General features: G+C 62.1%; 3 protein-coding genes across 3 annotated transcripts; all 3 read right to left on the bottom strand.

Moving 5' to 3' along the window:
- Positions 1–51: 51 nt before the first annotated feature.
- On the bottom strand, positions 52–7,365 carry VWA5B2 (von Willebrand factor A domain containing 5B2). Its single transcript, XM_065747962.1, has 21 exons — positions 7,210–7,365; positions 6,947–7,108; positions 6,465–6,696; positions 6,206–6,360; positions 5,843–5,974; positions 5,640–5,764; positions 5,346–5,522; positions 5,165–5,275; positions 4,853–5,058; positions 4,662–4,776; positions 4,409–4,594; positions 4,188–4,326; positions 3,826–4,109; positions 2,432–2,657; positions 2,009–2,350; positions 1,805–1,942; positions 1,650–1,730; positions 1,339–1,416; positions 1,192–1,261; positions 889–997; positions 52–684 (listed from the first exon to the last, which is right to left on the bottom strand). The coding sequence occupies exons 1-21, from the start codon at positions 7,346–7,348 to the stop codon at positions 85–87; spliced, it is 3,807 nt and encodes a 1,268-aa protein (XP_065604034.1). The 5' UTR covers positions 7,349–7,365; the 3' UTR covers positions 52–84.
- Positions 7,366–12,364: 4,999 nt separating this feature from the next.
- LOC136056389 (PHD finger protein 13-like) lies at positions 12,365–16,075 on the bottom strand. Its single transcript, XM_065748579.1, has 5 exons — positions 15,920–16,075; positions 14,737–14,829; positions 14,030–14,633; positions 13,692–13,730; positions 12,365–13,568 (listed from the first exon to the last, which is right to left on the bottom strand). The coding sequence occupies exons 1-5, from the start codon at positions 15,998–16,000 to the stop codon at positions 13,342–13,344; spliced, it is 1,044 nt and encodes a 347-aa protein (XP_065604651.1). The 5' UTR covers positions 16,001–16,075; the 3' UTR covers positions 12,365–13,341.
- A 227-nt stretch (positions 16,076–16,302) lies between these two features.
- On the bottom strand, positions 16,303–23,923 carry ABCF3 (ATP binding cassette subfamily F member 3). The gene is made up of 21 exons (XM_065748575.1): positions 23,801–23,923; positions 23,542–23,689; positions 23,386–23,465; positions 23,073–23,125; positions 21,448–21,545; positions 21,222–21,344; positions 20,743–21,009; positions 20,509–20,589; positions 19,930–19,989; positions 19,787–19,843; positions 19,589–19,611; positions 19,264–19,319; positions 18,929–19,129; positions 18,718–18,794; positions 18,424–18,468; positions 18,191–18,323; positions 17,824–17,912; positions 17,596–17,687; positions 17,288–17,420; positions 16,972–17,059; positions 16,303–16,852 (listed from the first exon to the last, which is right to left on the bottom strand). Exons 1-21 carry the CDS (start codon positions 23,871–23,873, stop codon positions 16,694–16,696), a joined length of 2,136 nt encoding a protein of 711 aa, XP_065604647.1. The 5' UTR covers positions 23,874–23,923; the 3' UTR covers positions 16,303–16,693.
- Positions 23,924–24,961: the final 1,038 nt, after the last annotated feature.

Genomic DNA, 24,961 nt, shown 5'->3' with positions numbered 1-24,961 from the left:
GGAAGGGCTGATGCTTTCCAGGTCAGAACGGAGCCACACAGGGAGCACAGAGCCAGGCACATTTATTGATGGCCCCTGCGGCCATCACACGTTGTTGGGGTTGTAGCACAGCATGTTCAGTGTGATGTTCTCGTCCCAGTGCCGCAGCAGCAGGAACAAGTGCCGGGCTGCCCCTTTGAGGCAGCTCACGTCCAGGCCCTCGGGCAGCTGCTGTGCCTGCAGCCACGCGTCCGCCTTGGCTGCCACCAGCTCCCACTCATCAAAGAAGCCAGCGCAGCGGTGCTCCAGCCACGCCAAGGCCACCGCCGTGGCCCAGCTGGCACTCTCCAGGTCCTCCAGCCCCACATCCTGCCAGCCTGCTTCCGATGGTGCAGCCGAGTGGGGGGCAGTGTCAGACTCAGAGCCGTGCCCGCTGTCTGCCTGCGCCCACACGGCTGCACTGGGCACCTCGGAGCAAGTGCTGTGGGACTGGGGTGAGCCAGGCTCTAGGGCTGCAACTGGCTCCTCAGCCTCAGTGCACAGCCCTGCCCCAGGGCTGCCCTTGGCCACGGGGGATGTGGGGCTGAGGCTGGCACGGTGGGAGGCGTAGGGTGAGGCACGGCACAGGCGGTCCAGGGGGATCTGCACCACTTCAGAGAAGCTCTCAGTGAGCTGGAATGGCCCCCGTGCTTGCTGTAGCTGCACCTGCAAGGGGGTTAGGAAACCGCAAGGGGAGCGTGCGGGGACCCAGACCATCTACAGTCCCAATACTCAGTTATTGCAGGAGGGGCCCTGGGCTCCAGGGGCTGCCCGATGCTGTGGATACAGCAAGTGCTCCTTGGAGCCACTGGGGTTGCATCCCCTGCAGCTGCAGTGGTGATACTGAGCACGGCCTGGATGGGCCCTTACCAGTGGGAGGTAGTCGTGGCTGGCGGCCGTGCTGGAGCACTCGCTCTCAGGGCTGAGGCACTGTGGTCGCAGTGTCAGGCTGGGCCCCCTGCGCCGGGTCAGGCTGAACCTGCAAATGAATGAATAGGGTGAGGTGTCACCTGTCCCTTAATGAGAGGCAGCGGGACCCCTGCACACTGCTGCAAGGAAGGGGCTGGACCACTATCCTCCCACCCCACCCACAGTGCTCGGGAGGTGGCACTGCCCAACTCCCACTGAAGTGCTGCATTCCCCCACCCCACAACCCCCACAGGGCAGCCCCACCTGGAGCCAACGATGCTCTCTGTGAATTTCTGGGTGGCCACGGAGGAGCTGGAGGGGCTGGCTGGAAGCCCTGCAATGGGAGCAGTTAGCAGTGCAGAGGGGCCATGGTGCACAGGGATGGGTTCATCCCCAGGGTCGTGTCTGTACCATGAGAGCCATTCTGCTTTTCCCAGCCTGAGGTGGCAGAGGAGACACTGACCGGAGACCCGGGGACCTCATCCCTCTCTGCAAAGCAGCAAAGCACTGAGGTCAGCAAGACCTGGGGGACCTGCATAGCCCAGTGACACAGAGCTGCTGACCCCATGCCCAGCATGGAGCAGGGATCACTTTCTCCTTCAGCCCCATAACCACTGACTTGGGCTGGGCACCTGCAGTTCAAGGGACACCGTGCTATTATGCCCAGGGTCACTGAGGTCCCCGAGGGCATGGGGTGGGATGTAAAGGGGTTGGGTCCATACCTGCACCGATGAGAGCTTCCTGCTCCTCCGCACCCCGCTGCCGGCGCCTCCAGCTCCCTGCCATGCCTGTGCTGCGTGTGGCTGCAAGGCACCAACACCAGCTCAGCGCATGCCACGCTCCACTCCCCATCCCCGCCCTGTCCCCCCAGCCCTACCTGTGCTCCACACCTGCGGGGCCGCGGGCAGCACCACCTGCGTGGCCCCATCCACGGGCACCAGGCACGTGTAGAGGGAAGGCACGTTGCAGGCTTTGCTGGTCTGCATGGCTTTCAGGCGGAAGCGGCGGGCGAAACCTGCACGGAGTGAGGAGTCAGCAAGCAGTGATGGGAGCGGTGAACAGGGCAGGGAGCGGCACCCACCCTGCTCCAGCTCAGCTTCGCGCTGTGCCGCCTTCTCGCTGTCCTGGATGACGGAGCGTGCTGCCAAGCCGTGCAATGGTTTCTCCCCTGCTGTGGCTGCCCGCTGCGGGCGCTCCTCACTGCCTGCCCCATCCCGCGGCTGCAGCAAGGCCTCCAACGAGGCCGTCACCTCCCAGGACACGGGCTGGCCGGCGCACAGCCCATGGATCACCACGTGGCAGCGCAGGGGCAGGCAGGGATCGCCCTGGCCGGGCTCCTTTGCCTCAGGCACCGCCGCACTGAAGAGGTAAGAGGGCTCAACCAGCATGTCCCAGTCCAGGTGGGTCGGTGACAGGAGGTTATCTGCGTGGCCCAGGACGTGGGATCAGCATGGTGACCCTGTGTGACACTGGGATGACCTTTATTCCCAGGGCCGGCACTCACTTGATTCTCCAGTGCTGCGTTGAAGCCGTGGTGTCCTGGGGCCCAGCTGGTCCAGCCGCCCCTCCACAGACTGGTTCCTCTTCTGGGACACCTTCTCCAGGGCACGGCAGAGCCGGTGTGCATCCAGCTCCCCGTGAGGGGAGGAGAAGCTGCGGCCAGCTAGGGCAGCTCGTGCCAGCACCTTCTGCCGCCGCGCCAGCTCCTCACTGCTCAGCGACACGGGCACCTGCAGGGAGCTCACGGGGAGCCCGGGGCTCAGCAGCATAGAGTGCAGAGGGGGCTGTGCCAACACTTCCCAGAGCCCCCACAGCCCCGTGAGCTGGGTGCTCTGCCCCACTGCAGGCATCATCACCTTCCTGCACAGCAAGCCGTGCTCATAAGGAGCTTAATGCACATGGGAAGGAACGACAGCACCAAGACATGAGTTTGCAAACATCTGTCAAGGGCTGACATGGAGGCAGGAGGGATGCCCTGTCCCTGCAGACACCCAAGGTCAAGCTGGATGGGGCTCTGAGCATTTGATGGAGCTGTAGGTGTCCCTGTTCAGTGCAGGGAGTTGGAGCAGATGGCTTTTAAGGGTCCTTTCCAACTCAAATGTTTCTATGATTCTATGTGATTTGGTGATGTTTGCAGGTGCGCGGGCTGAGCTCAGCTGCTCCTGACAGGAGGGTGCTGAAAACCCCAGACTGGGCCACAGCTGTAGCACCCACACCCAGCAGCAGGAGCACAGGGATGGTTTACACTGCAGGGAAATCACTTACGCTTGACATTTCAGCTGCAAAGGCCACCAGCTGTGTGTGCTATTGTGCAGCGAGTTACCTAACGCACCAGGAGGGAGCAACAGGCGGTGCTGGGCTGGGTGACAGCTGGCCTCACCTGGCCTCGGGGACATGGCACTGTGCTTAGCAGGGAGCAGTCTCCCCTGGCACAGCGACAGGGCTGGATCCAAACCCAGACACGAAGCAGCAGGGATGAGCCCATCACTAACAGAGCATCCTGCAGCTTTGGCAGAGGGCTGCAGCAGCCAGGCAGGAGCCAGACCACCCCCTCCCTGCCTTGGCAGGTTCACTGCCTGATGGATGCATGGCCGTTTCCATTTCATTTCTGCAGCATCAGTGAGGACGTGAGCTGGCTGAGGCTTTCCTTAGCCACACCGTTGCCCACTGGCCTGGGGGAACTGGCACCTTGGGGGCAGGGGGTTGGTTCTTTGGTGCCCAGCTCTCTGGTTCCAGCAGGACAAACCCACCTGAAGAGCCTGCTGTCAGCACCCAGAGCTGACCCTGGCTAAATGCAGGCTTTGGCTCTCCAGTTTCCACACCAATATCCCCATATCCAGGCACAGTGGGGCAGCAAGGCCCCAGCCAGGTGGGGAGCAGCCCCGGTGTGTCCCTTACCTTGTTGGCAGTGGGAGCTGAGGGCACGGGGGCCGATTTGGTAGAGGACTCACAGAGGGACAGGCTCTTCTGGCCCTGCTGGGAGGTGGTGTCGGGGGCTGCGGAGCCACTGTCGGGGGCCACATCGCGGGAGCCAGTGGACTCACTGCTGGTGGAGCTGCGGGACAGCAGCCCCTGGCTGCGCTCCGTGCTGACCGAGCAGTGCGTCAGGACATACTGCTCCTGGATGTAGGAGGGCTGGTAAATACGCTTCCAGATGTCTCCGCCCGAAGTGAGGTCAGCACCTGCAGGGCAAGCACACAGCCATCAGCTCACAGCCCCCTTGCCACCTCTTGGCCCCTCTCCATGCTCATCCCACTCACTCCGCTCTGACTCCTCTGTGCCGACGGCCGAAATCTCCACGGAGGTGTCTCTGGAGCTTCGGGACAGCCGTGTACCCCCTGGGGTGGGCACCTCCTCCTGTGAGGGGACAGCCAAGCCCCGGCGAGCTCCATCCCGACCCTGGCAGAGAGAGCATCAGCCCCGGTGGCAGCACTGGGGTGTTCAGGAGGATCCACAGCAGCACTATCCCCCCGGGCCTCACCGCTGGGCGCTGGTCACGGAACCGGGCGATGCTGTACAGGGAGCAGTAGCTGACGAGCCGGTCCCCAGGGTAGAGTGCTGCGATCTCGGTGGGTGAGAGCAGGGCCTCGGTGCTGTCGGGCACGTACCAGTCGATGGTGATGTCACTGACGGCCGGCTCCATCGCCTTCTTCAGGGCCTTGATGAGCTGTTGCAGGGACAGGAGCTGGTGTCCGGCCCCACTGCAACCCGCGTGCCCCCCACCCCACCATTACCTTGGGCTGCAACCTCTCGGCCAGGCCCAGGAACTCGGCATGGCCACGGCTCAGCTTGGCTATGGCTGTCAGCAGCCGCCGGCAGGCCCGCGGACCCACCCCAAAGCTAAAGCACCTGCAGGACAGACCCACACACTAAAACACCTCCGATTTCAGGGACAAACGTCCGGATTCCATGCCTGACGCCATACCTGATGGTGCTGGCCTGCCTGCGCACCAGCTGCAGGATACGGCCCACGTCACCCGTGGCTGCTGCCGCAGTGAAGAGGAAGAGCTGCCGGGGGTAGCCGTGGTGCAGGGGCTGTGCCAGCGCCCAGCTCAGTGCTGCCAGGAGGTCAGGGCTGCCTGTGGCTGCCCGCAGCTCACCCAGGTGGCGGCAAGCCTGCTGCAGCGTCTCCTGCCCACCAGGACAGCTGGCTCGTGGGGACAGCACCAGGCAGCTGTCCGCAGTGGGGCCGGGTGGGGAAGATGGAGGGGGACAGAGGGTCCCGCACAGCACTCACGTTGCTGCAGAGGCGGCTGGAGGGGAAGAGCGGCTGCAGGTCGGCGCCAAAGGTTGCCATGTTGAGCAGGGTTCCTGGGGGGAGGCTCTTCAGGGCCACCAGCAGTGCTTCCTGGGGATGGGGACAGCCATCAGGACACACAGCTGGGTGCGGGGTCCCCAGGCTCACTGCCCTGCCTCACCTTGACCCTGACGACATCAGGGCTGCTCACAGCTCTGCTGCGATCTACAAGGAAGAGCACCTCGCGGGTGACACTCTGAAGGTCCCCTGGGGTGGCCTCCACCTCCGGGCAGAAGTTGAGCATCAGCACAGGGTTGTGAAAGATGTCCTTATGGAAACGCTTCTGCACAAAAGCCACCTGCAAGGGGTGGGAGGCTTCCTCGCATCCCTTGGTGCAACCCACACCAGGGTCTTCATCACCACCATCACCACTGCTGCCCTCTTCTTCCTCCCAGCCACAGCCGCGCCCGGTCACCTGTCTGTCCCCACTGCCATCCCTCCTGGCTATCCGCACGTAGTCCCGGCGGCTCCGGATGTGCGCCTCGTACTCGGGGTACGTCATGGTGCCTTCCTCCATCACCAGGTGGGGCTGGTGGGGCTCTGCGGGCACTCACGTTTGCCCCACGCTTTGGGGCCATGCCCATGCACCCCCGGAGGCACCGCACCTTCAGCCCTTACCACAGGGGTAGAGGATGATCTCCACGTCCCTGTCGTAGCGGTGACGCTCAGCCAGGGTGACGCAGGTGGTGGTGGCAGAGCTGGCCCAGGGGTCGGCATCGGCACGCAGCGCATGGGTTGGGCTCTCCAGGCCTGGAGGGGGCACAGACCCACTGGGACCCAGCCCCAAGGAAGCCACCAGCCAACGCTGATGGGATTTGTGCTGATGGCAGCCAGCAGTGCCCTGGCTGCCTGATGTGACCCTGTGCCCATCACACCCTCGCTGAGGATGCAGGCTGCTGACTCAGAGACCAGTGGTGCTGCTGAAATGGCTGTAATGCCACATGCAGAGCAATTTTGGGAGCCCCCAGCCCCAAGCCCTACCTGCCAGCAGGCAGGGGCCCTTCACCAGCAGCTCAAAGGCAAACTCATAAGGAAAGGGGTTGCAGGGCTGTCCCCTGAAGACATCTGTGTTCTCTGCAGGTGCTGCGGGTGCAGGCTGGCTCCTTGCAACAGATCCTCCAAAACAGCTGGTGGGGCTGCAAGGAGAATGGAGTGAGGGCAGCTCCCACACCTCCCCTGCACACACAACATCCCCCCCCAGACCCAGGACAGCAGAGACTCAGAAAGCCATGAAAATCACCATAGGGCCAACCTGTCGTCACACAAGCTTCCCGGCTCGCTCTCACACTCGGGGGCAGTGGCGATGCGTGGCACAAGGACAGGGGGCAGGACGAGGTGCAGGGCCCCCCCCGGCAGCGTGGGCAGCTCCCGTGCTGTGCTTAGGTTCACGGTCAGGCTCTCCGCCGGCCCCAGTGCACCTGTGATGATGATGAAGGTGGAACGCTCCGTGTCCTCATCCAGGACAAGGTGACCTGGAAGAGGGGAGGGACCATGTGAGCATTAGTAATTGAACTAATTACTCACCAAGGGGATGACAGAGGGGAGCACAAACAGATGGGAAAGATGGACAGAGAGAAAGAGGACGGGGCTGAAATGGCAGAAAGTCGAGGAGTCATTAGGGAAAGCAGAAATAAAGAAGAGGAGCATTCCTTCAGCTCTCCCCAAGTAGTGATGGGATCTCATCAGCCCCTCGTGCCCCTGTGCTTTGCCCCATGCCCTCACCGCTGGCACAGCGGCGTGGCCGTCCTGGGCTGGTGCCACACTCCAGGCAGCACTCCTGCGCCCGGTGCCGGCTCTGCACCTGGAAGGTGACCCTCCGGCTGCTCGTCACTGCCTCAAAGCCAGCCACCACCTCCGATTCCTCCAGCGGGTAAATGAAGACACCTGCAGGTGGGAGAGAGCCCAGAGACAGCAGCAATGGGGTTGGAACAGGGTACCCCAGTATGGTGTCTATAGAATCTCTGCACCAAAATAACCGTCCTTACCTTCCACGGGCTCCTCACATGGGTTGGTGTACAGGAGCTGGGCAGTGATGCTCAGCACGTACCCATTGGCACATGCCTTTACCCTGGAGCTCTTCAGGGGCAGAGCCTCCCAGGAGGAGAGTGCATACAGACCTGGCATGGTCCTTGGCCCCTCGGCACAGCTGCAAGATGAAGTGCTGAGAGGGGGTCTGAGGGAAGGGGCTCACACACACCAACACGGACCTGAACCCAAATCTCTGCTCCGAAGCCAAACCTCAGCCCCGCGGAGCTGTCGGAGCCCACACAGCCAGCAGCAGACAGCCACACATCTCTGTCTCTTGGCCACCCAAAGCAGCTCGGCAGCCCCAGGGCCTCTGCAGCCCATCCCCTGCGCTGGCGTGGAGAGGAGCATCTGCCGCTCCCATCTCCATCCACCCACAGAGGTTACCAGGGTAATTTGCTTGGGGAAAAAAAAACAAAAAAGCAAAAAGATGCACAAGAAGCCCACAGCGTAACTAGGGCACAACAGAGTGCGGTGTTTGCTGGGGGTTTAATAATTAACAAGGTCAGTGCTGCACTGGTGAGCAGCACCGAGGGGAGGGGGCAGCACACAGATGCACGTGTGTGGCTAGCCCTAACCCTGACCCTGTAACTGACCCTAACCCCACTCTAAGTCTAAACCTAATTCTAACCCTAAACCTGATCATATCGTAGCACTAAACTCAACCCTAACCCCAACACCCACCCTTACCGTAACCCTAACTCTACCAGTAACCCCATTCTAACCCCAACGTGGGAAGAGGGGAGCACTCACTGTGGAACAGCAGTGGGAGCAGCACCCAGACAGGGACGGCCCCAGCCCCGCTGCCTGGAGCCATCACGGATGGGGTCACCCCAAAGCCCTCCCATTAGTTCCCAAGGCGCCCGGCTCAGCGCTCAGCAACACGTCCGCTATTTGCCGTGCCACACCGCCCTGTTTGCCAGCAGAAGCTGTTCCAGATGCTTTTTATCACTTCTCTTTGCATTTACACTCACAGGGTAAACAGGGCCCATCTGGCCTCGTGTGCTGCTCTAAGCCCCGAGGTGATGAATAAAAGCAGAGCTGCTCCTAACCCCGACCTCAGCCCCTGGAGCAGCAAATGGTCCCCAGTGCAGAATCACCACCAGGACCCCATCCCTTCCCCACCTCCAGCACTTTGCAGCCCCCTCCTCACCCTCCCTGCCATGAGCAGCTGCAAAGTTATCAGAGCTGCACCTGGAAAAGCTCAGCCTGGGCACGGGCATACGCAGCCCCACACAGATGATGCCCCATCACAGCCCCAAAGCCAGCACAGCAGCTGAGCTCCCTCCTGTATCCCCCAGCTCTGCCGCACACTCCCTCCCACTAAACCCCTGGAAAACCACAGCCCCATGTCAAGGAACTTCCCCTAAACGCAGGCACCCCAAAAATAAAAGCATCTCAATCCCACAGATCCTTCAGCACGGCCACAGTCCTAGCAAGCATCCCTGACAAAGGGTTCCATCTGTGGCCAGGGGGCATTTATGGCACAGCCCAAGGATCCCCCACTGATGCCCTGGGGCAGCTCCCAGCAGCGCAGCTCCGGGTGGGGCGGCGATCTCAGCACCTGCATGGCCCCCACTGCCTCACCTCACAAGCAATCACTCAACCCCGGGGCACCCCAAACCACCCATCGTGCCCTGGGCCTTACCTGGATGATGATGATGACACAGGGGTTGGGGAATCAGCACCCACACGAGCTGCACAAGCTTCAGCCCGGAGCGACTCCCTCTGCTCTGGCTGGGGTCTGCGTGCACCAATGCCACCGCCCCTCCTGCTGCAGGCTGCCGCTCTGGCACCGGCTCCTCACCGCCGCTCCATCCCTGTGCCAGCAGCACAAGCTCCAAGCCCTGCCTCGTTAAAGGGACACGGCCCGTGCTACGGCAGCCCCAGGGTGGGGGTCACGCCGAGCGTCCGCCCCAAACCCACCCACCGTGGGGACCCGCAGCAGCACGGGGAAAGCCCCGGAGAAAGGCAGGGAAAAGCAGAGGGGAACCTGGAGGAGCTCAGCCCTCGGGCAAGGCGGGCGGCTGCGGAGGGGACGGCGGCACGGCCGGAACGGCTCCGCTGGGAGGGAGATCCCGGCGAGAGCAACCCGGGAATCCCTCAGCCGGAGCAGGGCAGGGCGAAAACCCAGCAGATGTCGGGCTAAATCTAGGCAGCTCCCTCCCTGCGCTATAGATAGGGCCGCACCGCCACCGCCGCCGCCGCCGCACTTTTTATAGGGCTCGTACGGGGGAGGCACCGCCACCATCCTCCCGCGCTCCGCCAAACCCGCACCCAACGCGGAACGGGGCCGAGCGAGGGGTCCGCACAGAGCGCGGGGCGGGACCCCGGATCCCGGCCCGGGGCCACGTGCCGCCCGCACGGCCGCACACGGCGGGGACGGCGGGCAACGCAGCGCCGGGGCGCGCCCGCCCGCGGACCGCATCCGCACCGCAGCGCCGGGAGCGGAGCTGCCCCCGCGCGGCGCGGCGCCGCGGCGCCCCCTAGCGGCCAACCCCGCGGGAACGGGGGCGGGCGCCGCCGGGAAGCGCGGCCCCATCCGCCGCACGTGGGGCGAGGCGAGCCCGGGCTTGCCGCCGGGGAAGCGGAAGCGCGGCTCACGGGGACCGCGCCATGGGGAGGCCGAGGAAGGAGCCGGCCGGGCCCTCGTCCCCTCAGCCCGCGGCCTCCAAAGCGCCGCACGCCGCGCCGCCGCCGCCGTCCGCCACGGGCAGCCGGATCCGGAGCGCTCCGAGCGCGGGGCGCGGCCGGGAGGCGGAGGGCGGCGGGGATCGGCCCAGAGCCGCGGCGTCGCACCGCGGTGCACGGAGCGATGGCGGGGAGCGCCGCGACGCCGCCTCCGGGAAACAGGGGAAGGCGGCGGGCGGCAAAGGAGCGCCCGGTCGAGGCACCGAGGCGGCGATGGCCAGGGGTGATGCCGAGGCCCACAAGGTCAAGCCGGCCGGGGCCTCGCCTCGCTTCCCGCCCGCCCTGCGGAGCCAGGACATCCCCTGGGTGGAGGAGCAGACGCGCGGCCAACGCGCCAACCCGCAGTGGTACGCGTGGAGGGAGAACCGCATCACGGCCTCGCTGGCCCCGCGCATCGCCAACAGCAGGTTCGCCAATGGGAAGACGAACGAGGTGCCCCAGTCCTACCTGAGGTCCGTGCTGAGCACCGGACCCTCTGTGCAGACGCCGGCCATGTCGTGGGGTATCCGCAACGAGAAGGAGGCCGTGCGGGCCTACGAGCAGCTCAAGTCGCAGAAGTTGGGCCGGGCCGTGCAGGTGGACGACTGCGGGCTCTTCATCCATAAGGAGAAGACGTGGATCGCCGCCAGCCCCGACGGCATCATCACCGAGGCCAACACGGGGAAGCGGTTGGGGCTGCTGGAGGTGAAGTGTCCCTACAAGCACCGCAACAGGACGGTGCGGGAGGCCTGCAAGGACGGCGACTTCTGCCTGGAGCTGAACGGAGACTCCTACGCGCTGAAGCGGGATCACCCTTACTATACCCAGGTGCAGTGCGAGCTGGCGGCCACCGGCCTCCAGCACGCCGACTTCGTGGTGCACACCAACAAGGAGACGGCCATGGCCCCCGTGGAGTTTGATGCTGAGTTCTGGGCGAAAACGGTGCCCAAACTGGAGAAGTTCTACACTGATGCGGTCCTTCCCCACCTGGAGCAGCAGGCAGGCAGCTCAGCCTGGGCCAAGGAGGAGTAGAGCCCACTCACTGCTCTCCTGGATGCTTGCTGGGCTTTGGGTTGGCCACGCAAACCCTGCTTGCAAACCCCTAGTGTAGAAGCTGCACCTGAATTTTCTGCTTCCTGTTCCATTCACTGCTTCTGCCCCAATGGTACCGCATCAGGAGGAAAGAAGTCACACCAGCAGGGCCCTGCAAGGAATCATTCTGTTCCACCTGGTGAGGGAGAAGTGTCCTAGAGCCCACACAGCGCTCAGCCCCCGTTGCCACCCCGTGCTCCTTGCTGCCCACCGGTTCGAGCCCTTGGCACTGTCTGATGGAAGCCAGCACGTCACATCCATCTGCACTGGAACTCTGTGGGGAAAACTGGATCCTTCAGCACCTTAACGCTGCAGGACTAAACCTTAATTCCACTCCAGAGTGGAAACCGATCAGGACAGTTTTGTCTGAGTCCAAGAGCAAACCTTGAGCTCAATCACGATGTGCCTTAGCAGCAGCCTGCAGGGACAGCCCTCCTCCTGAGCCATCCTGTGCTGCTCAGGAACGGGACCAGAGCAGGATACGTGCTGCCCGCCGGGGAGGTGGGGCTGCAGGATCCTGCAGCACGCCCTGTGCAGTGCAGCAGGGAGGTGGGCATCACTCTTGCTGCTGTGTGACTCACTATCAAATAAAACATTTGTTGAACTGCTCCTGGGCTGTTGTGTGTGTATGGATGGGGGGGGGGGTTGCACCCAGATGTTCAGCAGCTCAGCCAGCTCCTGCCTGGGAGGAAAGGGAGAAACGTGCCAAAGCCACCGCCGTTATGGCAAAAGTACTTTATTATATACATACGACTCCAGCCACACTCCACAGGGCAAGGACCAGAATTTGCTATTTTACATATCAATACAAAGTAACTATAAAAAACATAAAGCACTTTCGGGGCCCAGGCTTTCCACAGGAGGAGAGGCACGGGGACGAGCCTGGGGATTGCCGGGTGGTGGTGGGGGGCTGCTCCCACCATCCCCCAGCTGTGGTCCCATAGTAACCAGATGTGCAAGTAGGAGAGAACCCAGCTAGAAGAACTAGTGATGGGATGGGCGAGTTGGGGCTGTCCCACACCCTGCTCCAGCAGCACCGTGCCAGGGCCAGGCCAGGTGGCACCAGGACAGCAGCGGGGTCTGTGTCCCCTGCTCAGAAAGTGCAGAAGGCACCGGGCCAGGCTCTACGGAGGGGCTGCCAAGTGGGATTAGGACAGTCAGTGCACGTGGGGCTATACAGCACACACACTGCTCACAACCAAGGGCAACGGGGAAAAGCCTTCCACCTGGAACTGAGAGGTGGGTCCTGTACCTCCGGAGCAGCTGTTGCATAGCAGAAGGGGCTTAGGGCCCGTTCCTGACATCAGATTTCACTCTACGTGTAAAGGAAAATAAAGGCCAACAGAACAAAACTGTTTCTCCACAGGAGGGCACACTCAGCAGCACAGCCCTCCCGGCACCCAGCTCTGTCCGAGCTCAGGTCTCAGCATCATGCAGATGCTCCATCTGCAGGCAGGAGATGGCTGCAGGGTACAAGGTTCAATTGTTTGAAACTAGAAGACACAGAAAACCAACCTGAATGCTTCTCACTGCCCATCCCACACCCTGCTTGCTCTGAGGGTAGCTGGGTTTCCTACCACCAACCTCACATCTTTTTCAGACAACAGACATTAGTGCAACTGGAGAATCTGAACCAAGAGGACTCAAAGAACAACTTTTCTAACAATCTACTGCAGGATTCCCTTTCTGCACAGTTCTTCACCCAATGGGACTACCCTGAGGTCTCAGGCACAGCAGCTGAAACCAGAAGCACCACGGGACAGGGCAGGATGTCCCCTGTGCAGCCTAAGGGGCTGATAAGCCAGAGATGGATACCTGATGCCCAACATGGAGCAGCCTGATCTACTCCAGGGTTCGGTAGGGCCACTATTCATTCCTTCCTCTCGTCCTAGAGAGCAGTACACTACGCAGAGGAAACTTGTCTGGGCTGTGTCTGTGTCCTGGAAGAGAACTTGGGTCACCCAGGCTTTACCATCGCAGCCCACCTGAAGGTCTCAGGCAAGGACAACAGTGAGGATAAAGGAGGATGGGAGTCACATCTTGGGATAAGTGTAAGCTTCCACCACACCACATGGAAACTATTTGGACTAAGTTCTCCTCGGCTGGCCTGGGGGAAGGCACTGAGCCAGGTTTGTGCAAGGACAGAGATGTTTCTGAGTGACCTAGCACACGGCTCCTCTCCCCCAACACCTCTGGAGTAACCGAGCTCCGCGGTCAGCACGGCGCCCGGCACCACAGCCCAGCCCTTCCCCTGCCGTTACTGCACTGATTGTCTAGCCAGACTGGGCTACAGCCTGAGGTGTAAAGAGGGCCCCCCCAGCCTCCCTGGCTCAGTCACAGAAGCGCTTGCGGGGCACCGTCCGCGCTCTGTTGGAGCGGCGAATCTCCTGCTTGGCGTCGCGACACCGCTGGCAGATGAAAATCTCAGGCACGTTGGATTTGCGGATCTTGGCACAAGAGAGGTGGATCCAGGTAGCGCACTCGTTACATTCAATCATGGGCCTCCCCGCAAAGGGCTTCAGGCAGAAGCAGGTGATCAGATCCCAGGCGTCGTCATCTGGACAGGGGGAGACAGACACGGGTCAGAAACTGCCCCACAGCCGTGGCCTGACCCCCGCCATGGGCCACAGCATCACCTCTGCAGCCACAGCCAGTCCCACTGGGACAGCCCCTCACTCACCTTCTGCTTTGGTGTTGGGAGCAGCTGCAAATTCATCCGCTGGAGTTGCAAAAGGGGAAAGACAAAGAGAAAAAGGAAAGTCCAGATCAGTAAGGCACCGTTTACACATCCCTCCCCAACACGTTTCCAGCCTGCACTGTGCTCTCTTATAGAGGAAAGTCTCTAAAGAGCAGGCCAGCTCCCAGGCCTCCCCTCTCCACTTCTCCCAGGCCCCTATGGTGCTCCCCAGAGCCCACTCTGAGAAGCCAGGACCATCTGCAAGCACAGTTGGCCCTGACCAAGGGAAAGTTGGTGTCTGGCACCAACCACAGCAAAGCTCTGTTCCTTCAGGCACTCACCACTGAGCTGAGAGCTCCCTCTGCTTGCATCTTCCCCTTCGCTTTGGTCCAAGGTACTACAAGAACCAGGGCTTTTCCTCCCTCCGGAGCACTGCTCCTGCTCCTTTAGCTGTGGATCGTCTCCTGCTGGCTTCCCTGCTCCCTGTGCCCCATGCACCCAGTCCTTCTCCTCCTTCATCAGCTCCTCCAGGAGGGCGTGGGGCTGCGGGTCCCCGGCCGGGTTGAGGGTGGGCTCCAAGAACTCTTCTTTCCCAGGCGGCACCTGTCCCTCCAGTGCAGCCAGCTCCGCACCCCGCTCCTGCTCCAGCCCAATGCTTTTCCCAGGGCTCAGCTTCTCCACCTCCTTCTCCAAGATGAGTTTTTTCACCGGTGGCTTCTTCCGCTTGATCTGCTGGGGCCGGACATCATAGAAACTGGTGGGGAAGGCAGGGCAGCCCAGGAGCAGGCTGCTGTCCGCAGCACCCCTGGCCATGCTCCGGCTGCTCCTGTCGTCTGCCAGGAGGTGGATATCAGAGGAGTGGGAGGAAGCCCAGCTATCACTGTCCTGCGTGCTCCCCGTGCTGTTCTGGGGGCTCATGCTGCCACCGTGGCTCCAGGGCTCGTTCTGCAGGAGAGGAAAACGCAGCAACAGCATGAGATCAGAGCACAGACGGCGTGAGTGCAGGGAGGGGACTTGCCCAGAAGGAGCCCTCAGGCGGGGGGCTCACCTCATCAGGGTAGGGGATGTAGCCGGCGTAGGCCAACACGAAGGTGCAGAACTGGTTGAAATCCTCCACGGTTCTCTGGCGCTTCTGTAAGGGCTGCGATAAACGGCACGGATGGGTTAGACCCTGCCCACGCACCGAGCCCCAGCACTCGCAGATGGAAGGAAGGACGGATGGGGTCCCCCAGCACCCACCCCACACCCCTCCTCTCAATGCCGCGGGACACGCACGGCTCCGCTCGCTTCGCCCCCACCGCGGGGCACGCCCAGCAGCGCAGCAACCGTGAGTCAGAGCCGGGGGAGCCCCGGGATCCCGGGAGACAATGTCTGGGGGACGGCGCTCTGGGAGAAGGGTCCCCACCCCTACCCCCATCCGCATCCCCGGGCGGCACCGCCGTACCGGGAGCGGCGCGGGGGGGACGGGAACGGGAACGGCCCCCACCGCCCCCCCAGCCCCGCACCGCCCCGGCCCGGCCGGTCCCCGCCGACACCTGATCGCTCCCAAGATGGCGCCCGCGCTCCCGGGCTGCCCCCGGCCCCCCCACCCCTTCTTCTCCTCCTCCTCCTCCTCCTCCTCCTCCTCCTCCCCCTCCTCTCCCCGCACCGGGGCCTCCGCTCCCCCCGCACCGGGGGCGCACACGCGCAGCTCCGGGACACGGACACGCGGGGAAGAACGGGGGGGGGGGGTTCTTCCCACCCCCTCGGACGCCACGGCCAACAGCCACAGCCCCCCCATCCCAACACGGCACCGCCGCGCAACTGAACCCACTCCCCCAGCGCACAGAGCGCTCCCAACCCTTCCCTCCCCCCCCCCCTCCTGGGCCTCGCGCACACACACGTTCCCCCCCACCCCCATCACAGAGCCCCTGTACACACACACACAGTTCCCTCAGCGCTCCCCCGACTCACACAGAGCTCCGATACACACACACAATTCCCCCCCCCCACACGCACACACACACAGCCCCCTCCCCCAGGGCCCCGCACACACACACGCAGCCCCCCCCGCTCCCTCCCCCCCCACGGCCACGCCGGAGCCGCGCACACGCACACGCTCCCCCCGCTCCAAGAACCACCGCTGAGCCATCCCCCCCCCAACTCGGACCGCTCTCCCCCCATTCACAACCCCCCCCCCCACCCCTCCAACAAGGACCCCCCTCCCCCCACTCCTCCCGGACCCCGCTCACCTCCTCGCTGCCCGGGGAGCCGGGGCTGGGCACGGGGCTGCTCCCCGCAGAGCGCGGCTCTCCGTCCCCACCGGCGCTCATCGCCGCCGGCCCTGCAGCAGCAGCAGCAGCGGAGCGGAGCGGAGCGGAGCGGAGGGTCCCTGGGTGTCCGCCGCCGGTCGGAGCGCGGCCGCCAGCACCGCCCCGGCCGCAGGGGCGGGCCCACCTGGTGGCGGGGAGGGCGGGGGGGCGGTGCCTGGTGCGGGCCGGGCCCCCCCCCCCCACTACTCAGACCCTTCCTTGTGCCGCCCCCCCCCCCGCCTTCCGTGTAACCCCCCCTTACAGATACGAGGGAAACACTCCCGTAGCGTTCTGGTTTTATTTACACCGCAGGCTCCTCCGCGCCCGCTGGCAACCCCGAGGCCCCCCCCCCCCCATGGTGGGGTACGGAGCCCCAGGGGTGGGGAGGGAGAAAGGCAAAGCGAGCCCCAACCCCGCGCGTCCAGGGGGTGGGGCAAGGTGGGGGCACTTGTAGCAGCAGAAGGCCTCACTTTGTGCTGGGGGGGGGGGTGGGGAGAGGAACACCACTGATAGGGAACGGGGGTGAGCAGAGAAAGAGCAGGGCTGCCCCCCCACGCTCCCAAGCGTGGGGCACAGCGGTGGGGGGGGCACGCTGCCGTCCCTCGTCCCAGCACAGTGGCAGCACCTACAGCCCCACACCGGCCTCACCCTGCACGGGGTGAGGGCACAGAGAGCAGCACAGCTGGGGGCCACCGCGGCCCCCCCTCCCCGCCCCTATAGGAATCCCTCCTTGCGGAACTGCTCCTTCAGGATGTCCCTGTACTGGCTGAAGCCGCCCTCGATGCGGGTGACAGTGGCGTTCTCACAGACCCACAGCTCGTGGCACACCAGGCGGATGAAGCACTCGTCGTGGGACACCAGGATGATGCCGCCCTGCCACGATGGAGAAGAGGGATTGAACACAGTGGGGCATTTATGGGGGGGGTCTGGTTGAGAAGCCCCAGCTGGAGGCTGAAAGGAGCTTTAGGAAAATGAGGGGGATGACACCTTACCCGAAACTTATTCAGCGCCTTCGCCAGCGCCTCGATGGTCTCCATGTCCAGGTGATTGGTCGGCTCATCCAGGATGTAGAAGTTGGGGCTGGAAGAGAGGACAGCTCTGGGAGCACCAGGCTGGGGGCCTGGGACGTACCCCAGGAGCTCAAAGCAGCAGCACAGAGCCGCTGCCTCCTTCCACCCCATCCTCACAAAGGACCCAAAGATGAGGCTCCATCCACAGGGCAGCTCTCCGGCTGCCCCTTCCTTCCAGTGGGATGACCCCCCAGGGATGCAGCCACACAAAAACTAAGGGCATCTGGGGGAGAATTACCAGGACATGGTCATCTGGGCAAAGGCCACCCGGCTCTTCTGGCCCCCGGACAGGCTGGCCACCGGGCGCACGGCCAGCTCCCCCGACACCCCATAGCTCCCCAGCTGGTGCCGGTACTCCTCCTCCGTCTTCCCTGCGGAGCACAGCACGACGTGGCTATGGCACACAGGCACCCAGAGCCTTGGGATGGGGTGGCTGCGTGGAAGCAGTGCTCGACTGGGAGTTTTGAGGTGAAAAAACTGAGCGGAACGTGATGAGGGCAGGGACTGAAGAGAGGGCCCAGATTTGTCCACATCTCCAAAACCCACCTGGGAACTTCCTGGCCAGCAGCTCTACAGCGCTGATGTTCAAGTCCAGCTGATCCACGTGGTGCTGGCTGAAATAGCCAATTTTAAGGTTTCTGCAGAATGAGAAGAAATGGGGAAGTGGCACCCGGCCCCGTAACCACAGCACTCCCAGCCCCAGCTGCAGGAAGGGGCACAAGAGTGGGTGAGCAGGCACCACTCTTCCCACCCCCAGCCCTTCCTATCAGGTACCTGTGAGCATGTCTGATCCCTCTGACTGGTGTCAGATCCCCCATTAAGATCTTTAGCATGGTCGACTTGCCAGCTCCGTTTTCCCCAACCTAGAGAAGCAGCATCAGCAGCGTTGGAGAGCACGAAACCCACAGAGCTGCCCTGGGGACGGGGCAGGCTCAGGGAATTTCAGCCCTCGTGGATGATCACGCAGCACTGCTGGAACATGTCCCCCGATCCTTGAGCCTAAGGACTAGCTGGCCCAGTCCCCCATTTGCAGGCACACAGCTCGAGGACGAGGACCCCTGCCATCGAAGCCGGCCTTGCTCTGAGCAGGGACTTGGAGCGGAGATCTCCGAGGTCACTGTCACTCTGCAATCCCACGTACCACGCAGATGCGGGACTCCAGGTCAGCAGAGACGGACAGGGAACGGAAGATGTAGTGATCTGGGTCATAATAGAAGTCTACTTCATCCAGCTGCAGGATAGGAGGGGAGAACTTCTCAAAGCCATCGGGGAACCTGGGAAGACAGGAGGAGGTGAGAGATGGCCAGGAACTTCAGAACTGTGCTCAGAAGGGAAGCCAGGTCCCTTTGAAACGAGGGCTCAGGCAATGCTTACTTCATCATCACCTCAGACTCCTTGTTCACAGGTTTCAGCTCTGGCCTGCAAACAGAAAAACCACGGTATAACTGAGGTGCCTTGCACTCACCCCGCACCAGAAGCCCACATACAGACTTCAGCTCCGCAGTCTCATCCTGGACAAAGCCTCTGGACCACAGACACAGCACCCAAAGCCCAAAGCACCCCATCCCTTCAGACACAGGGTCCTCCAGGTTCACCTGGGAACACTGTTCTCTTCCCATCAGCACTGCCCCCTCCCCACCCCTGCAGAGCAGCAGGACGGGCACTCACAGCTTCTCCAGCAGCTTGAGCTTGCTCTGCACTTGGGATGCCCGGTTTGCGTTGTAGCGAAAGCGGTCGATGAAAACCTAACAAGTGACAAAAGCCCGTTCAGCCACAGCCACCCAGCACTGCTACGCCTGCAACTACATCCTCACGAGGAGCATGGAGAAAGGGGCGAGGCTGGGAGAAGCATCACAGCCCTGCCTGATTCTCACAGTACCTGGATGTGCTCGCGGTACTGCTGCTGTGCCTCATACTCTCGCTGCTGGTTCTTCAGCCGCTCCTCCTTGGTCTTCATGAAGTTCTCAAAGTCCCCACGGTACATGTCCAGCCGCTGCGAGTGCAGGTGGATGATGTCCGTGGCCACCGTGTTCAGGAAGTTCCTGTCGTGGGACACCACGAGGATGGTCGACTGCCAGGTCTGGAGGAGACAGCGAGAGGGAGACCTGAGGGAGCCCGAGTGCCACCACCCAGCGAGGAGGGACACCAGCCTGGGACGACGTCCCCGTCCCCTGGTGCACATCCAGCACAGCTCTGCCCCGCGCCCACCCCTACCTGCAGGTAGTTCTCGAGCCACAGGATGGCCTTCACATCCAGCATGTTCGTCGGCTCTGAGGGAGGAGAAAGGCATGAGGTCAGGACAGGAGGGATTGGGACGGCTAGGTGATGCTTTTTTACACGGGAAAGATCAGTGGCCAGCCCAAGTGGCTGCCCAAGCAGGTTTCCCGGGTGAGGATGGCCCAACGCCATTGCTGGGGAGCACTGACAGCCCTGTCACACCGAGCTATTTTGAGCAGGGAGCTAAAGGCCACGCTGCCTTCCCAGCCCAGCATGGGAAGGCCCAGCAGCAGGGTTAGAGGGACCTGTGGTATCAACTTACCATCCAGCAGAAGGAGGTCTGGCCTAAGGAAACCAAGATACGGTCATCAGAAGCAAAAAGAGCACACGGTCAAGGAAAGCACATTTCACCACACACAGAGCTCCCCACCCTGCAGGGACCCCCAGACAGACCCCCCGCCCCCTGCAGCATGGACAGCAAGGAGGGTGAACCGCATGGCGTGAACACCCGGACACCAACCTGGCAAAAAGGGCTCTGGCTAAGGCCAGTCTCATTCTCCAGCCTCCAGAAAACTCTCTGAGCAGAGAAGAGATTGCAGAGAAGGGTTATAGTTTAATCAGAACAACTCAAACCCACTCAAATCTTGATGCCTGGAGCCTTACTTGGTTATCTGTTGCTGCATCTTTGTGTTAAAACCCAGCCCAGCGAGAATGACAGATGCCCTGGGAAAAAACAGAGAGAACTGGAACACGGACAGAACCATCTGTCTGCAGAGCTCCCAGACCCACGGTCACCATGGGCACTCTGCCACATAGCTTAAGGCCACTTTGGTGCAGAAAAACTTCCCTGCAGGCCCCAGAGCAGCATTTGGCTGTAAAAAGCAGCCTTGTACAACACAGCATCCACATGCAGTCCCAGGAGATTGACAAGCAGCTTTCAGCTCACTATCACCAGCATCTCAGGGATACTCCCTAGGCAGAAGGAATCTGGGGAAGTCTCAGTGGAGCAGCAGTAACAGTGCTGTAAGGGGGGAGGCGTGAAGCAAGACCACCAACAAAACCTCCAGCTTCTGGGGAAGCTCAACTACATCTAACCCAGAAGAGCTGTGATAGAAATAGAGAATGGCAGCAGGAGAACCTCTGCCCCCACGCAGGGGATTGCAGGGCTACAGCATCGCTCCTCCGAGCTCCAAACCACATCTGGCTGTGGCAGCAGACAGCAGTGCCACAGAGCTGCCTCACCTTGCCGGGGCCTTGTCTGCCTCAATCTCCTCCAGCTTGGCGTAGATCTCCGATAGCCTGGCGCCTTCTGTACCTTCTCCCCTGGAAGCAAAACAGAGCAGAGAGTGTGGGACAGACTGGGGTCAGGCCCTGAGCTCTGAGGGAGGCTGATCTCCCCGAGCAGGACTGAGGCGAGCAAGAAGTCATGGTGCAGAGGTGGCAGAAGGGCTGGAAACCCAGCGATGAGCATCTCACCTGCCGGAATTCACCTTGGCCGTCAGCTCCTTTTCCTCCCTTAGCAGGCTCTCACGAGTGGTGTCACACTCCAGCACGCTCTGCAGGGCTGGCGTCTCGTCGCCAGCCACCTCCTGCTCCACGTGGAGGATGCTGATGTGAGAGGGAATGCGCAGGCTCCGAGTGGCGATCATCTTCAGCAGCGTGGTCTTCCCCAGCCCATTCCTGCCCACCAGCCCGTAGCGCCGTCCAAACGCCAGGTTCAGGTCTGCTCCTGCCAGCAGGACCCTAGAGGGAGGGAACAGGCAGGTACCTGCTCAGACTGCCCCACAGAGAGAGGCAACCAGCAGCCCCCTGCCCCCAGCATCTTTCCGGCTGTACTGAGGCGGCACCCACACAGCTTCCTGACCACTGTCATTCCCAACCCACTCCCAAATCTGAACCTCACTGTGGTCTGAAGCCCCAGCCAGGGTCTGTCCCACCTCCCCACCCGCACTCACCGCTCACCGAAGGAGACATCGAAGTTCTCGATGCGCACGTCATACGACTTGTTCTTGCCCGATGACTCCATGCGGGTCTCCTTCTTGCTGGCAGCTTGGCTGGCAGTCGCCTCCTCGAGGACTCTGCAGCAGGCAGAACGCAGAGAAGGTGCTCAGTGGGAAAGCTCAGTACGCTCACAGCCCAGCCAGAGCAGCCTGGGGGTGCTGGAGGCACTGCTGTACTCACAGAGGGCCGGATGACTTCACAAAATCCCGCTCCATCCTCTTGTCCTGTTTAGCTTTCAGCTTGGCTTCTGCCTTCTCCAGTTTCTTGGTGTTCACCATCTGGGGCAAAAGCAAGCATGAGAGCACCTTCAGCAAAAGGCCCAAAAACCCAACTCCAAGAGAAAAGAGAGCTGTCAGCCCCTCTTGTCTGGAAGGAACGGAGGACAGAAGGGAGCTAGGACTGAGCAACCGGGACAGACTCGAAGAAGCTAACGGGGCCAGCACGGCACTTCAGGAATGCAGTCCTAAACGAACAGCTTGTGTGCAACGGTTCGGCCTCAGCAAGCAGAGTTTGGCTGATCCCAACCCATAACTCTTCCCCGTGACCCATTTCTCTGGTTTCAGGGACCTGAGTCAGCCAAGGCACTTCAACAATGACACTGGCATGCTCGGGGGGTTGGACTCGATGATCTCCAGAGTCCATTTCCAACATCTATGATCCTGTGAGCTGGAGCTGTCCTGGTGCTTCACTCATCCTACACCTATCCCAGCCCTGCACCACTAAGTGTTTCCCTTCCCCTGTTAAACTTTAGCCAGTTTGGAATTAACTCAGGTTACGCAGTGGATCAGTCATGGCAGAGCCAAAAAGCATTTAATTAAACCTGAAAGCAAGAAGCAGCCCAATGTTTGAACCTGGCCTCCGATCTTGGCCAGGCTCTCAGCTCACTCCTGCATCAAGTCACATACCTGTGGCTGACCAAGAGCACTCCCAGGTATTTCTAGCAGCTCTCAGCCATGGGAGCACACTACAGACCCATACACTAGGCTGAAGAGCATCTTGTTGCCGTGGCTGTAACCCGCAGTACCCTACAGACAGTTTGAGTCACTCTGTAAACGATACAGAGCTCCCTGAATCTCCCAGCAGGACATGTCCTCCGAGGCCTCCTCTGAACCTTCTCCAGTTTCTCTGGAGATCCTCTTTGAGTTGCAGACATGAGATCCAGACAGCGAGCCCAGGAGCAGCAGTCCCAGTGCCAATGCCAGCAGCCACCGCCAGCTCTCCCTGAGGGCTCCCATTCACACACGCATCACATTTGGTCTCAGCCTCTGTGTGAGGAGCTCCACATATACCCCAAGGAGAGAGAGCACCACAACATGTCCTGCCCCCCTCACACGGCTCCTGCCATCCCATCCTGGCTTTGTATCTGCATGGTCAAGCCTCGGGGCACCCAACACAGAGCACAACCTGCCCCCACATTTAAGTGCTGCCTGCAGCTCAGCTCCCACTGAGCAGGGCAAGAAGCCCTCCTGTACGTCACAACCACTGATCAAAGCCATGCTGTAGAGGCCAAAGTCCTTCCTGAAGGTAGAGATGCTGCACTCTGAGCACCACTGCTTGGCTAACCGCACACTGAAACCCAAGATAAAGGAAAACAGAGCTCATCCGGTTACTATCTGTTAACTGCCACTGAACCTCTACACAATCAAGGCCAAGAGCTTCTCCAATGAAGCAAAGGCACAGCACCCCTCTACCCCTGTGCTCCATCGCCACCTTTGGCCCCACCTGGCCGCAGCAGGGCACAGAGCTGCACCCCCACGTGAGGGCCATCCCCAGCAGCTCACCCACAGCCCGCAGCCCCCACTTACTGATGTCTGGCCTCTCTTCAGCAGCAGCCCCGGCAGCATGTCCGCGCTGGCATCTGTGAGAGGACAGAGAATGAGTGGTGGAGTCCCCTCTCCTGGGGGACAGGGGGTCGAAGGGGACAGAAGGAGATACGGGGGACTGAAGAACAGGAGGAACCAACGTCAAAGGAACTGAAGGACAGGTTCTGTGCGTCCCAGCGGTTCAGTCCCAGGACGAGGCACTGGGGAGCAGGAGCCAGGGACGCGGGGCTGGGGCTGAGCTGTCCCATCGAGCCCTCCCACCCCCGGGGAGCCCCGGCCCGCCGCCGCCGCTCACCGTATCCGTCAGTGATCTGGGAGAGCTGGATGGGGGCATCCAGCAGCACCTGGCTGCAGCGCTGCGCCCGGGCCTCGTCCCTGCGGGAGAGAGGAGGGGTCGGGAGGTCCCGGAGCCGCGGCCGTGCGGGGCGGGGGGCGGCCGTGCGCGGCTTACAGCTGGAGGCAGTTGAAGAGGCGCTGGCACACCTCGCGGATCGCCCGCTCGTCCTTGCCGTCCGGAGACACCTCCTGCAGCAGCTCGCCCACCGCCTCCACCAGCTCGTCCACCGACTCGAAGTCCGCGCCGCTGCTGTGCAGGATCCCTGCGGGCACGCGGCGCGACGCCTATATCGCGACACGAGCGACGGGCGGCCCCCCCCCCCCCGAAGGAGGACTCTCCCGAAGGACTCTCCCGAAGGAGGAGCGGCGCTCACCCGTCACGTAAGCGAACACCTCGCCGTCCAGCTCCGGGAACTCGCTGCGGAGGATGTCGGAACACGACGCCATGGCGCGGGCGGAGCGGGGCCCGGCCCCGGTGCCGCCGCACGGAGCCCGGCCCCGCGGCACGGGCGGAAGGAGCGGCGGCGGCGCGCGGGGGGCGCCGGGAGGGCGGCGCCATGTGCTCGCGGGGGGCGCCGGGAAACGCAGTCCGAGGGAGCGCGCATGCGCAGAGCGCGGGGCCGCGCTGCCACGTGGGGCGGCGGGCGCGCCGCGCTGGGGGAGGTGGAGGTTTGCGGCGCAGTCACCGCTGCTGTTATCTGTTCGTCGTCGTTTACGGTTTTACAGGCGTGATCCGGCAGCAGGCTCACGGCACAGGAGCCGCGTCCACGCTCAGCGCAGCGCTTCCCCACCGCAGCGTTCAGGAAGCCCCGAGCCCCCCCGGCACGCAGCAGGCAGCGCCGGAAGCCGCAGCTAGGAACACTAGCACTCCTCCCCTCTTTTCACACACCTATCACCTCTGCAGCCCAGAGCCGGGCAAATCACAACAAACAAAACAACAGCCCGCGCCTCGAGCACCAGCACTCCCAAAGAGCAGCACAGGCAGCCTCCTCCGTTCTACATACTTTATTAGATCCAGAGCTGGACAAATCACAAAGTGTACAAAATGGAGACCACACTACCAGAAGCGGGATCGTGGGTAGCAGCAGCATTCCTATGGCCCAGAAGCATTTGGTAGAAGTGCAGAGAGGGCAGGCTGGGGCAGGGGGCTCTCGGTGCCAGTTGCATTTTAGATTCCAGAGGACAGACCCTGTTCACATCCCGACAGAGCTCAGCTGACCCACACTCCCCGGGATGGAGGCAGCCGTACTTGGATTCATCTGGAAAGGAACGACTGGCTCGAGCCAGCAGCGGGAGGGGTAAGTGCTCTATGGACCTGAAATGCTGTGCCACCCACATACACACCAGCAAGAGTCTAAACCCTCATCCTTTTTTGGTCACAAACCTTCCCAAAGCAGGACTCGATACTGAAGACTTTGCAAGAAATATAAAGGTGGCAAGATCCAGCGAGCCCACCACCTCCTCTGGCAGAAGCCCAACAAACTCACCACCTCAGGCATCCCAGACTGGCCAGCAACATCTACCACAACAGCAAT

Source organism: Cyrtonyx montezumae, unplaced genomic scaffold (genome assembly GCF_038088225.1).
Source record: "Cyrtonyx montezumae isolate F1298 unplaced genomic scaffold, pur_monq_1.0 scaffold_5, whole genome shotgun sequence".
NCBI lineage: Eukaryota > Metazoa > Chordata > Aves > Galliformes > Odontophoridae > Cyrtonyx > Cyrtonyx montezumae.
This window is presented reverse-complemented; position numbering and strand designations above follow the sequence as displayed.

Excerpts from the sequence above, each read along its gene's own strand:
- VWA5B2 (XM_065747962.1), bottom strand. The coding sequence starts at position 7,348 with ATGCCAGGTCTGTATGCACTCTCCTCCTGGGAGGCTCTGCCCCTGAAG. Across the intron at positions 4,777-4,852 it reads AGGCAGGCCAGCACCATCAG|GTGCTTTAGCTTTGGGGTGG; the intron begins GTATGGCGTCAG and ends TCTGTCCTGCAG. Across the intron at positions 1,943-2,008 it reads CGAAGCTGAGCTGGAGCAGG|GTTTCGCCCGCCGCTTCCGC; the intron begins GTGGGTGCCGCT and ends CACTCCGTGCAG.
- LOC136056389 (XM_065748579.1), bottom strand. The coding sequence starts at position 16,000 with ATGAGCGCCGGTGGGGACGGAGAGCCGCGCTCTGCGGGGAGCAGCCCC. Across the intron at positions 14,830-15,919 it reads GCTCCCCGGGCAGCGAGGAG|CCCTTACAGAAGCGCCAGAG; the intron begins GTGAGCGGGGTC and ends CGTTTATCGCAG. Across the intron at positions 13,569-13,691 it reads TCCCAACACCAAAGCAGAAG|ATGACGACGCCTGGGATCTG; the intron begins GTGAGTGAGGGG and ends CCCCCTGTCCAG.
- ABCF3 (XM_065748575.1), bottom strand. The coding sequence starts at position 23,873 with ATGGCGTCGTGTTCCGACATCCTCCGCAGCGAGTTCCCGGAGCTGGAC. Across the intron at positions 21,546-23,072 it reads TGAAGAGAGGCCAGACATCA|ATGGTGAACACCAAGAAACT; the intron begins GTAAGTGGGGGC and ends CTTTTGCCCCAG. Across the intron at positions 17,421-17,595 it reads GCTGGCCAGGAAGTTCCCAG|GGAAGACGGAGGAGGAGTAC; the intron begins GTGGGTTTTGGA and ends TGTGCTCCGCAG.